The 13,979-nt window shown below is 43.7% G+C and overlaps 1 protein-coding gene across 1 annotated transcript; it reads left to right on the top strand.

Annotated features, from left to right (window-relative positions):
* Positions 1–5,105: 5,105 nt before the first annotated feature.
* Positions 5,106–6,014, top strand: EQUCABV1R903 (vomeronasal 1 receptor equCabV1R903). The gene has a single exon (NM_001167525.1). It carries the CDS (start codon positions 5,106–5,108, stop codon positions 6,012–6,014), a length of 909 nt encoding a protein of 302 aa, NP_001160997.1.
* The last annotated feature ends 7,965 nt before the right edge of the window (positions 6,015–13,979 follow it).

The raw sequence follows: 13,979 nt of genomic DNA on the forward strand, positions 1-13,979 counted from the left end.
GGATGTGGCTTCTAATCAGCCACATCAAGCAGCTGGCTGAGATGCTCCCAGGAGCCTAAAGCAGCAAGTGGACAGTTCCCCCACATTCTGCCTCTGGCTTACTCCAAAAATAAAATCATCTCCAGCTTCTCCCTGGAAGGAAGTTGTCCACACATATGATGCCCCAACATTTGCAGCATCTACCCAAGGGAAGATGCCTCAAATCACATAGCCCCAAGAGCCAGTGATAATCAGAATTCATGAGTCCCACAGGACCATATGAAAAAGGCCGTTTACACAGTCACACATAGATTAAATTTGAAGAGATGAAAAAATATATTACATGCAAATGAAAACAAAAAAAGCTGGAGTAACTATAATTATGTCATAAAACATTGACTTTAAACCAAAAACTGTAACAAGAGACAAAGAAGGTCATTATATAATGATAAAGGGGTCAATTCATCAAGAGGATAGAATAATTTTAAATATTAATAAACCCAACTTTGGAGCACCTCAATATATTAAGCAAATATTAACATCTCAAGGGAGAAATAGACAGCAATAACACAACAATTATACAACAAAAAATACAACAATAATAAAGGATCTCAATACCACAATTTCAACAATGGATAGATCAGACAGAAAATCAAGAGAGAATCAATGGACTTAGACTACGTCTTCGACCAGATTGATCTAGTGGACTTACACAGAACATTCCATCCAACAGCAGCAGAATACACATTCTTCTCCAGGGCACATGAACTGTTCTCCGGGATAGATCATATTTTAGGCCACAAAAGAAGTCTTAACACATTTAAGAAGATTGAACCCGTATCAATCATCTGTTCTGACAACAATGATCGGAAACTGGAAATCAACTATAAGAGAAAAACTGGAAAATTCACTAATATATAAAGATTAAATGACATGCTCTTTTTTTTTTTTTAAAGATTTTATTTTTTCCTTTTTCTCCCCAAAGCCCCCCGGTACATAGTTGTATATTCTTCTTTGTGGGTCCTTTTAGTTGTGGCATGTGGGACGCTGCCTCAGCGTGGTTTGAAGAGCAGTCCCATGTCCGCGCCCAGGATTCGAACCAATGAAACACTGGGCCGCCTGCAGCGGAGTATGCGAACTCAACCACTTGGCCACGGGGCAGCCCCTAAATGACATGCTCTTGAACAACCAACGGGTCAAGGAAAAATCAAATGGGAAATAAAAATATCTTGAGACAAAAGAACATGGAAGCAGAGCATACCAATATTTACGGGATTCAGCAGAAGGTTCTAAGAGGGAAGTTTATAGCAATAAGCAGAAACATTAACAAAAAAGAAAGATCTCAAATAAATAAATTGACTTTACATTTCAGGGAACTAGAAAGGGAAGAACAATCTAAGCCCAAAGGTACTAGATGAAGGAAACAGAAATGATCAGAGGAAAAATAAATAAAATGGAAACTAAGACCACAGTATAAAAGATCGATGAAAATAAGATCCACTTTTTTTGTGTGTGGCTAAGACCAAGACATCTGCAGAGGCAATTTCCAACAGAAAGGTAATTGATTCTACAATGGAAGCAAATTCCTTTCTCCTTTCCCAACTCCCATGAATCCTTCCATTCAGGGCCTATTCAACTCCTTTGCTCGTTGCCCTCGATACACTGTTAGGTGGGCTTTCTCCTTCTGTCCTAGGCGGTCTACAAACCAGCTCTGACTTCTGTGCTCACCTATGATGCATGACACACTCTTCTGCTGATTCAGCATCAGGATTATTTTTGGCTGCTTCTCCTGTATTGTATGCATTCTCATTCACAGCAGTTACAAAACCCCAGAAGGCGTGAAGAAGCTGGTGAAGCTATAAGTGCTCAGGCACAAGAAAGACACGATGCCTCTTCATTTTGTTTAGCCAAAGCAGAGCCGAGTCGTCAGAAGAGTGATTGGAAAATAGGGCTTCAGTGTCATCTCTCTAACTTTTTAAAAGCATGGTTTCCACCAGCTTGTCCAAATGCAGGAAGTAACGTGTCCTTGCTTGTCCCTCCATGCCTGTGGGCAAAGAGAGGTTCCTAAGTTGGGGGCAGGCACTGGGATGTGCATTCCTGTGACAGCACAGGGAACCCTCTGTGGTTTTCTTTCTGACTCTGGCTGTGGTGGTGCCCTGAGTGTGACTGTGAGGCTAGTGGTCATCATTTCTGTAGGGGCAAGTGCATCCTTCTGCATTCTGCCTGGTGACTGTTGGTATAAGGGAGGCACCTCATCTCTGGGGTCAATCTCTGTGTGCCCCACAGAATGTACAACGAGTGTGTCTGACCACATCACCCACCGCAGTAAACCCTCAGCCCCATTTGAAGGAAGTCATGGGCCATGTGTGTGTGATGAGGGTATAAGGGCACGAGGGGACCTGCACGCACTAAGAGTCACTGCAGGTGCTATTTAGGGAGCATTTGGTGGGGACCCAAGGGGATCATGTGAGGATTGACGGGCATGAGAGTCACATCAGCTCTTTTGCAAATAGACAAGGTTCTGTGGGGCTCACTGCAGTGAGACGGAAGCTTAACATGCAGGAGAACCATGGACTTGGACAGGTAATCGTAACTCAAAGGAGAGATCTGAATAATCACAATTTCTGATTAGAATCTCGTATAGAACAGGTTTGTCAAAGGAACTGCAGGGAGGGATAGCTATGTGGAATGGATCAAGGATAGGGTGGGACTTATATATATAAGCATACGAAGACATATATGTACAAATACATTGTTGCTACTATTATCTTGAACAAACCTATCTATAAGATTTAAAATTTTAAGAAATAATGTTATTATTTCACCTTCAATAACTCCTTATCCAAAGCACCTCCTTTCTCTGGATAGATCCAAGTTTCTGATCTATGTCATTTTCCTTACCTCTAGAGAATTTCTTTTAAAATTTCTTGCAAGGCAGCTCTACTGACAAAAGATTGCCTCCATTTTTCTTTGTATGAGAAACTCTTTATTCCTCCTTCCTTTTTGGAGGGTAAACACACAGGGTATGACATTGTAGATTGGTGAGTTTTTTCTCACAACGGTTTGTTTCACTCCACTCCTTGCACGGATTCTGAGGAGTAGTTGGAAGTGATTCTGAAATTTCTTCCTTCTTAAGAAAAGTGGGGTTTTTCTTCTCATTTTCTTAAGGACTTTTTCCTCCATAGTTTGAAAATTACATGCCTAGCTATAATTTTGTTGTGGTTGTAGTTTTTTGGCTTTTATACTGCTTAGTGTTCTCTGAGCTTCCTGGATCTGTGGTTTGGTGTCCGATATTAATTTGGAAAAATTCTCAGTCATTATTTCATATACGTCTTTGGTCCCTTTCTCTCTTCTTCTTACATTATTGCAATTATGCATATGTTACATATTTTGCAGATGTCCCACAGTCCTTGTCTACTCTGTTCTGGTTTTTCACTCTTTTTCCTGTATGCTTTTCGGTTTGTAGAGGTTTCTATTGATGAATCCTCAAGCTCAGAGATTCTTTCCTCAGCCATTTCCAATTTCTTAACAAGCCCATCAAAGGAATTCTTCATAACCCTTTCAGTGTTTTTGATCTCAGCATTTTCTTTTGGTTCTTTTTAGGGTTTCCACCTCTCTGCTTCCATTGCACATCTATTCTTGTACGCTGTCTAATTTATCCAATAATCCATGACCATATTAATCACCATTGTTTTAAAATCGTGGTCTGATAATTCCAACATCCCTGCCATGCCTTGTTCCGATGATTGCTCTGTCTCTTCAAATTGTGTTTTTTGTGCTTTAGTATGTCCTGTATTTTTCTCAATAGACATGATAAACTAGGTAAAAGCAACTGTGATAAATAGACCTTTAATCATGTGGTCAGGTTTGGGGAGAGAGGAACATCCTGTAGTACTCAGATTATGGCGTAGTCTTGTACTGAGTCTGTGACTCTGGACTGTGATCTTTGCAAGAGTTTCTCAGGTCTTTTCATCCCCCGTTAGGTGGAACAGGATGACTAGAGAAGGCTGCAGTTGGGTATTTCCCCTCCCCAGGTCAGTTAGGCTCTGATAATACCCCAGCAGGGTGGGCTCCAGTTAATCCCTTTCTCCTGAGAGCTGACATTGTTAAGAAGAACACCGTGCTCGGGCTTGTTTCAAAATGGTTTCTTTTCCTTCCCCCAGCCACAAAGACAAAGAGATTTTTATGTGATATTTACTGAGAGAACCTTCTGGAGCTTCGAGATATAAAACGCACAGATGTGTGGAAATACCCATATAACTTGGTTTAGCTAAAGTTTCTGACTCTCAGCTACGTCCACACTGACCTCCAGCAACCCATCAACTATAGGGCAGGTTTCCCACCTGAGGCCACATCCCCACCTGGTTCCTGCTCATCAGTCTCTGCTCGAGTAAGCCTGGATTCCCTCTGTTCCCTGTCCCTCTCTCCAGTCTCCGAGAAGGCCATGTCTGTGCCCTGTGGACTCACCTCTCTTTCAACTCCAAGAATTTTCAGTCTTTTCCGTTTTTCTTGTGGGGAGGGAGTGGTGGATTCCAAGATCCTTAAAAGAAAGTAAGAACCCAGAATTCTCTGTCTGACTTGGGACCTCTGTAACTGAGGGATTATGAGTCCTCGACTGTGGATAACTGATTCTCCTGCAACTCTATTAAAATTTGTTAGAGAATCTTTTACTCTGAACAGTACTTTGCATTTTCATTTCATTTTCTTAATTAATACACTCTTATAATCACAAGATGACTATAACTTCTAAGAAGGGGACAGTGCTTTCTTGTCTTTATCTCCTGTCACTTACCCATGTACTCATTACATATTATTTATCACCTATTCTGTATCAACTGTATTTTTGACCAACTCAGACGTGGTTCCTAGGTTCCTGGCCCTTCCATCTGTTGGAGAATCAGAATAGAAAAGTCCGTAGAAATAAACACAAAATAATAATGGTTAAAAGTATAACTGCTGACAAGTGTATGTTCTCTAGGTTGAGCCCCTACCATTGAGTATGACAGCATCTCCCTTCTCAGAAGAAAGAGCCAGACCTTTGTTCCAACGTTGGTTATGTAAGAGGACTGCTGATGTCATCAGTGGCATAACCACCTTTTGCTCTGGGCCACTCTGAAGCCATTTCCATGTATTTTCAGAAAAATGTCCTGAGAACCATATGGGAAGTGGCTGTGAAAATCATCTTTCTTTTACAGATTGGAGTGGGGACTCTGGCCAATGTCATTCTCTTCTTCTATAATGTCTCTCCAATCTTGCTTGAACACAGACAGAGGCCCTCACACACGATTCTCACCCATATGTCCGTGGTCAATGTCTTGGTTCTTCTCTCAAGTGGAATTCCCCACACAACAGCTGTTTTTCTTTTGAGGAACCCGCTGTCCACTCTTGCGTGTAAATTTTCATTTTATATATCCAGAGTGGCTCGCCAGACCACCCTGTGCTGCACCTGTATGCTGAGCACCCATCAATTCTTCACTCTCTTCCCTGGGAGAGTGGAGTGCCTGATGCTCAGAGGAAGAGCCCCCAAGGTCATTGGTCTTTTCTGTTTTATCTGCTGGATTTTCAGTTTCTTAATATATATCTTTGTTCCCATGACAATCACTACTTCACAGGACATGGAAAACGATACTGACTTCCAAGGGACATGGTTCTGTCCATCCTCACATTTTACTTCATGCATGTACATCTTGTTCTCCATCTCCGATGCCATGTTTATTGGCCTCATGGGTTGGGCCAGTGGTTTCAGGGTGCTTCTCCTGCACAGACACCACCAGAGAGTGTGGCATATTCACAGCCCTGATGGCTCCCACAAATTCCTATCAGAGATCAGAGCTGCCTATACCCTCCTGAGGCTGGTGGTCACTTTTGTCATCCCTTACATGCTGAATTCCATTTTTACTTTTTACATCACTTACTTCTTAGATACTCGTTTATGGTTGATTCAGATCTCTCATATTTTGGCTTCATGTTTCCCCACTTTTAGCCCCTTACTGTTGATCCTTAGGGATCCTAGAGCTCCCAGTTTCTGCTCTTGAATTGTTGAAATCACTGTTGAATGTGGAAATACGTAGAAGTCAGCTTCTATACCATCCACGATTACTATATTTAGTGATCATTTACCAGTTATCCATTTTCATAAACTTTTATTGTTATAACGTATACATAACATGATTTATGATTTTAACCCTTTGTGATTGTACAATCCAGTGGCATTAAACACATTCCCAATGCTGTTCAACCGTCACCTCTACCTGCACCCAAGACTTTCTCATCATCATTCCCAAGAAAAACTCAGTGCCCAGTAGAATAATAACACCACTTCCACTCTCCTCCTAGCCCAAGACATCCTCTTCTACTTTCTGTCTCTGTAAATTTGCCTGATTTTGGCATTTCATATAAGTGGAATCACACAGCATTTTTCTTTTTATATCTACCCTATCCAGTAACATAATATTTTCAAGGTCACCCATGTAGCATATATCAATATTTCATTCATTTTTAAGGCTGAAAACTATCCCATTCTGTGTATATCCAACATTTTGTTTATTCCTTCATCTGTTGATGGATATTTGCGTTCTTTCCACCTTTTGGCTATTGTGAATAACGCTGCTAGGAACTTTGGTGTACAGCTATCTGTCAGGGCCCTGCTTCAATTCTTTTGGATATTTACCTAGGAGTTAATTGCTGTACCATATGTTAGTTCTATGAATGCCCATTTGAGCAATCACCAAACTGTACTTTCAAAGCTGCTGCGTCATTTTACCTTCCCACCAGCAATGCACAAGTGTTCCAGTTTATCCACATCTTTGCCTACATTCATTATTTCCCAATTTTGGATTATTGTATATCCTTCTTAGCAGGTATGAATTGGGATCTCATTGTGGCATTGATTTGCATTTGCATTTCACCATATGATGTTGATCATCTTTTCATAGACTTATTGGTAGTTTGTTTATCTTTGACAACATGTCTCTTCAAGTGCTTTGCCCATTTTTCTATTGGGTTGCCTTTTGTTGTTAGTTTTAGAGATGCTTGATATATTCTGACTATTGATCCCTTATCAGTATAAAATACACGAAGATTTTCTCCCATTCTCTAGTTTGTCAGAATGTTGCTGTCAGCCCAAGGCAGTTCTTTAGAGACTGGTGAGTCTGTCACTGCAAGTGGGGCTGAGTGCACCACCCAAGTAGAGGGGATCTGAGTGGAGACCTAACCCCATCATGGTGCCATTTTTAACATTTCTGTTTTGTTCACATTCTCAAATGATCACTATTTTCTCTACAATGCTTGGAGTTAAACATGCTCAATTAGGCTTAAGTGTGCAACTAAAGTGAGGAAATTTGAAGTGGTGTATGGGAACATTCCTCAAGGCAACACAGAAGCGATTCTGCAGCAGTCACACCGTGAGCTCTGCCCCTATCGTTCACTCCCCTTTGAATGAATTGGCTTAATTGTTGCAGGATTTCCCCCCTAGAAATGCACTACAGTCTATCTTGTAACAATAATAGCCCAGTGTTCCTAGCCAGAGTATAATTATCGCTTTAAAATTCTCCAGAGGAACAGACAGTGAGGCGGTTGAGACCAAACGAGGTCTGCTCAAGGTAAATGATGGTCGTAAGTAGACAAAGGGTTCCTGAGGAACGTGGGTCAGGTGATGATACTATTGCCTATAATTGTGTGCGCTAGAAAATGTCCATTAAAGTTGTGTTTTAAGGAACAAATGTTAAATATTGCTCTTTGAAATGATAAATATATGAACTAAATTTAAATAATGTGGATGAAACATAAAGTTAAAGAATTATCCCTAGAAATAGAATTTAAAAATGAAGACATACTCAATAGGAAACAAAAAGACCAATTTCTCATTAAAACTCTGTTGGAAATCTGTGGGGAGTGTGTGGATGTCCCAGGCACTGGGGGCCCTACGGGATTGCTGAAAGGGTGGGTGGTGGGCACTAGACGTCCTGCAGAGGACAAGGGGTTTCAGGGAGCAAACTTTTTCTTAAAGAGCCAGATAGGAAATATTTTAGGCTCATGGGCCATAAGGTGTCTGTCACAGCTACTCAGACCTGTCCTTGTACATGGAAGCTGCCACAGACTTTATAAAAATGAGAGTGGCTGCGTTCCATCAAACTTTATGTACAAAAAAAGTGGCAGGCCCACAGGCCTTAGTTTGCTGATCCCTGATTTGGGGCATCATGTGATGTGTGGGTGGGTTTCCCTTTCAAACAATAAAGAACATGTTGCAAAAACTGTCAGGAAGGGAGTGCAGGGTCCTACCTGACAGGAAGGACACCACTCAGGGACCAACCAGGAGCTGATAGGCATCTGCAGAGGCATCTGAAGGAGAGAAAGAATTTCTGTTTCAAGGGAAAGATGAGGCAGATGAGGGGCTGGTGAGAGAGGGTGTGTGTGTCTGAGGTGGAGTTTCTGCCCGACAAAAGTGGAGAGACAGTGTGAGACTAAAAGGAGCGAGTGTGTGCAGCTAGGGGCAGTCACTACAAGCATCCACACTCACAAGAGAAGGTGTGTGTGTGTTTGTGCAGCTGTGTGTGATAGAACACTCCACAACAGGTATGTGAGAGGGAAGGTGCATGTAGAGCATGAGAACCTGTGGAAGAGTGTGGGTGGGGTGAGTGGGCTCATGTGTGTCAGTGTGTCCTGCACGAGTGAGGCACTGAGGAAGTGTGTCCAGTGCTGGTGGCTGAGATTTCCTGAGCAACAGCCAAGTCCACACAACCAGGGTGACTGGGTCAGGCGTTAGTCTCTGGTGCCACCTGCTGGTCCCAGACCCTCACGTCCCCTTGCTTCTCAGTTCCTCAGACCCTAAACCCCTTCAGAACTCAAGTTCCTCCCACCCAGTCCTCCAGCAGAAAACTCCTTGGTGGACGCTTATCCAATTGATCTTCCATGAGAGAGAGTCTCCTGGCAGAATGGCACCCACAATGCCTTCCCAGCACCCACAAAGGGCCCAAGCAGCCCAGCCCACTGCCCAACATCTGACTCACAGAGCCCTGGAGATATATTTGTCATTGAAAGAAAAGACTGAAGTGTAAATAGCAAGAGTGAACCAATGACACAGGAATGAACGACTGCATTCATTCAACATTCAGCGATGGATGGGTCACCACAAACTGAGGTGCTGAGGCCTAATGGGGAGGAAACCCCATAGATGGCAGCTCCCTATTGAGAAGTGGTGGCCTGAATATTCTGGAAAGAAGAATATATGAGGAGTCACGATTTTTGGAGCAGTTCTGTATTTCATACTGTAAGGAATGAAGAGGAAGATGCCTACGAGAGAAAGCTGAGATTAAGCCCATAATTTATGCAGGTCAGGGATTTGTTGTTTTCTGTTGTTTTCTCCATTGTGACAAATAAGTAAGTTGAGGAGAGAATTAAAGTCTCTAGCCTTTAAATCTCCACTAGAGTAAACCAAAGTAGGACATTTTACGTTATTGCCCTCCTCGGCTACTATTGAAAGAAGTGGAAGGAAGGCTCCAAGGCATGAAATGTGAAGCATGTGCTTAATTCGGTGAATGGGGGTCTCCCTTAAAGTCTGTAATGGGGAGGGTCCCCTATCTTGAGTGCAAAGGAGCCCCTTTCCCTGCAGCCCCACCCAGAACCATCCTGGGGCCAAGCCTTGTGTCCAGAACACCCCAGCATCAGGAGCAGGGCTGCCTTCGGCCCCAGGAATGGTACCCTTGACCCTGGCAAAGCCATACTTCCTCCCTGGCAGTCTCCTCATTCCCACATGCCAGTCGAGACACCAGGCAGGGGGCAACCAAGAGGCCACCATCCATCCCCTAAGCACTTGAGACACTCTCTCTGGACCTTGAATCCTAAACTGACCCCATGTGCTTCCAGCATCTCTGGGACCCTGTCCTTCACTGGGCAGAAGGACAAGTTACCCACTCTACATCCGTCCATCTACCCATCACTCCATCACCCTGGTGTGCAGGAAGGGGCCCATCCAGACCCATCCACCCCTCAGCTAGGACAGGAAAGCTGACTGATGCCTTTGCCCACACACACTTGCTCTTGCTCCGTGATTGGTCTGGGGACTGGTATACTCATGGCCACACCACTGAGGTCGGTCACCTCCGCAGGAGACATGGTCAGCCCTGAACACCTTGGGAGGGTGCCCCTTGATCTGGCCCTTGGTGCTCCCTCTGAGCCCCTGTGACGTGGGGATCTACACCTGCCTGATGCTCTCCCCGTGCCCACAGCCGTTCCTGGGTGAGAGCAAAGGCTGGCTGACCCAGAATGCCTGACCCTACCGTTACCTTTCCCCGAGGGCCTTGAAGCCTGAGTTGTAAAAAGAGTCACTGAGGAATGAATCTGTCAGTGAGAATGGGAATGTCATGTCCCAGGCATGTGGGAAGAGGTCCCCACATGGAGGGGGGTCCCCATCACCAAGGCCCAGGGATGCAGAGCCTGGAACAAGCTGACATACATCTGTTTGTGCGTGTGACAGCAGCACCCACCTTGTAGAATGGTCCTTGGATTCTGTGGGGTTCAGCACAGAGAAGAACACAGACAGCAAACAGGTGGTCCCTGGTGGTCCCCTCAGCTCCACTAGCAGAGGCTGAGTGAGGATTTCAAAGAATGCTGGGTGGACCAGTGCTGCCTACAGTGGGAGTGGGTGGAACAGGGCCCCTGCAGGGGGCATAGGTGATGACAGTGGTGCCACATGAGTTGAGTCCTTGTCATCTGTCAGCAGTAACTCTTATCATCATCCTCATGGGTATCTCAATGAACCCCGGACAAAACCTGACCTCGACTAGGTGTCCACCTGACACAGCATCTGTCTGAAGTCTCTGCATCCGTGAACCTCATGAGCTCACCAGTGGGCCCCCTGAAACCTGATTTTTCTGGCTGGCTGGCTCCTAACAGCTCACCCCCATGGAAGCTCTCTATGACTGGAGGAATATCTTACTAATGCCAAAATAAAATAAAAATCTGATAGGATTAAAAAGGAGAGTGGGATATGAGTGAGGTGGGAGAAGGGATCCTGTCTAATAAAAGCCCCTTGTAAGTTGACCTCACTGCAGAAATGAGCTGTCAGGACCCACAGCTGGAGGCCAGAGGAGGACCTAGTGGAGGAGAGATTGAACTCTTATGGGTTTTCATTTTTACTTCTGAAATTTCCTCAAAAGGCAGACATAAGAAAGCAAGGTCTCAGCCTGGAGTAAAGAATTAATACAGCAAGTGCTCTCTGAGGCCAATTCAGTGCCAGGTGCAGTGTCTGCACCTGGGCTCCTGGGAACCTCTGATGGGAGCAGTAGGCAGAACTTAGATGTTCAATACCCAAGTTGGAGAAATACTATGACTTTCCTTATCCTCAGTCAAATCAGAGCTTTGTAAACTCTGTGAGATGGTGAATGGAGTCTCAGCCATGGGCTTATTCTACCTCTAAAGTCCTCCTATGGGCTTTTGCTACATGTCAGTTGGACAAGTGGGAGAGGGGGAGAGGTTCTGGGTCTACACCAGTGCTGTGCAGTAGAATAAAAGGAGACCAATATATGCAATTCCAAATTTATTTTCTAGTAGCCAAACAAACAAAATATACTCAAACAAATCTAATTTTATAGGCAAAATGTAATCATTTCAAAATGTAATCAATTTATGGAAGTTCTCCGGGAAATAGAATTTCTCAGTGAAAGTCTATTCTCTTTTCTCAATATGTCTTCAAAATTGAGTCTGCCTCTGATACTCAAGGTATTTCAATGTGCATAAGCCCACCTCTTGGGCTCAGTAGCCACTTGTGGCTGGAGGCCGCCAGATTGACAGCTCAGCTATACTATAGACCCTCTCACCACCTAACTTAAAGCCCAAGGATGAATCATGTCCTTCATTCCAACCAGCATTTTAAACCAGGTGTTCGGTATCTTCTTTACCTAGTAGAAGAGATTGCAAATCACTGTGCATGTAAAGACGAAAGTGTCCCAAGGACTAATATCCAGGCAACTCACTGAAATTCCTCCACCATGCACATTTTTCTCCAGGCAGTGTGCATGGCTACACACTTCAGTGAAACAAGCAGATGTCTTGGCTACATGACTTATCTTGAAAAAACCACGTACCTGAAATGTGGGCTTGTCTGGATGCCTCCAATGCATCAATTCACTGCAAAAGGAGCCCAATGGGGAGGGTTTATTGTGCCCGTTCTGCTCTGTGGTCTCAGAAGAAGGACATCAGGCCTGGTATCCAGCTGGGGGCACTGGTGTCAAAGATGAAAGAGTTAGAGCCTCAGCTGAGAGTCGTTCTCCAGATGAACCCAAGGATGTGGAGGTTTCATGGTGAGGCATCTGTACACCCTGCCCCAACCCACAAAGGCCCCTGGAAAAAGCAACTTTTCAAAAGCTCTGCATTAAACAAGGCATTTGCTAAATTCTAACATGTAAAGCTTTTATTCTTGCAAAAAAAAGTTATTCTCCCCTGTAAGTATAGATTAGAACCATCTGTAAGATCTAAGAAAATATAATGTTTAGGTCATGCCCTAGAACTATGCTAGGCAATGTTTCAGATAGCCACTGACAGCTATTGATCACTTGAAACTTCACTATTGACACAAATAGAAATCAGATTTTGGATATGCTGGATTAAATTAAAATGCATTATTAAGATCTATTATACCCAATTCATATTACTACTTTTTTTGCTATGTGTAGAACAAAATGAAAATTTAAAAATGGGCTCACATTGTGTTTCTTTGGGTGACACTGGCCTCGAAAAATGATTCTCAAACTTTAGCGTATTTAAATCCCTTGAGAATCTTGTTTCAAAGCAGATTCTGATTCACTGCTCTGAGCTGGCCTGTGGATCTGGTTTTCACATGAGAGCCCTGGTGGTGGTGAGGGTGCTAGTTTATGGGTCACACTTTGGGTACCAAGGCCCTGCAGCCACTGATTCTGACTCCCTCTAATGGTGCGATCCAAGAATCGGAAAGTTTGAAAGCTCCCAAGTGATTTTAATCCACAGTGAGTGTGGGCAGTGAATGCTCCCCACCTCAAGCCCCAGGCAAAGGGCAGTAAAGCGCATGTGGTCGTGACTGTAGATTTAAATCCTGCTGCAGACTCTGCCCCTGAGCACTGCAGCCTGTGCTTCCTCCCTGACCCGGAACTCAGAGAATCATGCGTGATTCAGGCTCACAGCTCTGAGGTAAGGCGAATCATCACGGCTCAGCTGCAGGTCTGATGAGCTAGTCAGGAAGCCAGAACAGGCCGCCCAGGCTCATTGTGAAGGAAACAAATTGGTTTGTTTTCTAAGCAAGTTTACTTCTTATTCCATGCAAATCTGAATTAGGGATGGTGAAACCTGTCCCAGAAACTCTAAGACTTGACAGTTCCTCTCTGATAGTCAGAAAGTCTGAGCATCTCTCCAAGAGCTGTATTATAAGGGAGGCAACTAAAGCAATTGGTCTTTGATCCAGAGGGTTGATTTCAGAGGCTCCTTTGGCTCCATGCACGTAGTCATGTCAGGACAGGCAACTCTACGTCCCCATCCTCATAGTGAGGGTTACCTGGAGATGTAGCCAATAGACACGGTCATTCTTTAATTTACTTGGCCCTCTGAGCACTACCACTTTAAGTTGCTGCCATGATCCCAGCTCATCCCTACTCACGTCCTTGGGAATCCCTTCCCCTATCTTGACTGTCCAGAGTTAATAAATGTCATCTCAAGACTCCTAGCATTTCTGTTTAGTACTCTGTTACAGCTCTAGGAAAGAAGAGGCCTGGAATGCAATTGTCTATCCGACAACAGTAGATGAGGAAGATAACTGCAAGAGAAAAACAAGGAAAGAAAACCGTTAATATTTCAATGTTATTCTGTAATAAGTACAATATTTTCCATCATTCCAAATATTTATTTGCTGCCTATATTTTGACAGAATCTCTGTTACTTTGTATAATCTGAGAATGAACAACATTCTCATTCTTTTCCCAGGTTTGTTATGTACTTTTTCCCAGGTTTGTTATGTACTAAAGAGAAGAAAAATC

Source organism: Equus caballus, chromosome 10 (genome assembly GCF_041296265.1).
Source record: "Equus caballus isolate H_3958 breed thoroughbred chromosome 10, TB-T2T, whole genome shotgun sequence".
NCBI lineage: Eukaryota > Metazoa > Chordata > Mammalia > Perissodactyla > Equidae > Equus > Equus caballus.

Excerpts from the sequence above, each read along its gene's own strand:
- EQUCABV1R903 (NM_001167525.1), top strand. The coding sequence starts at position 5,106 with ATGTATTTTCAGAAAAATGTCCTGAGAACCATATGGGAAGTGGCTGTG.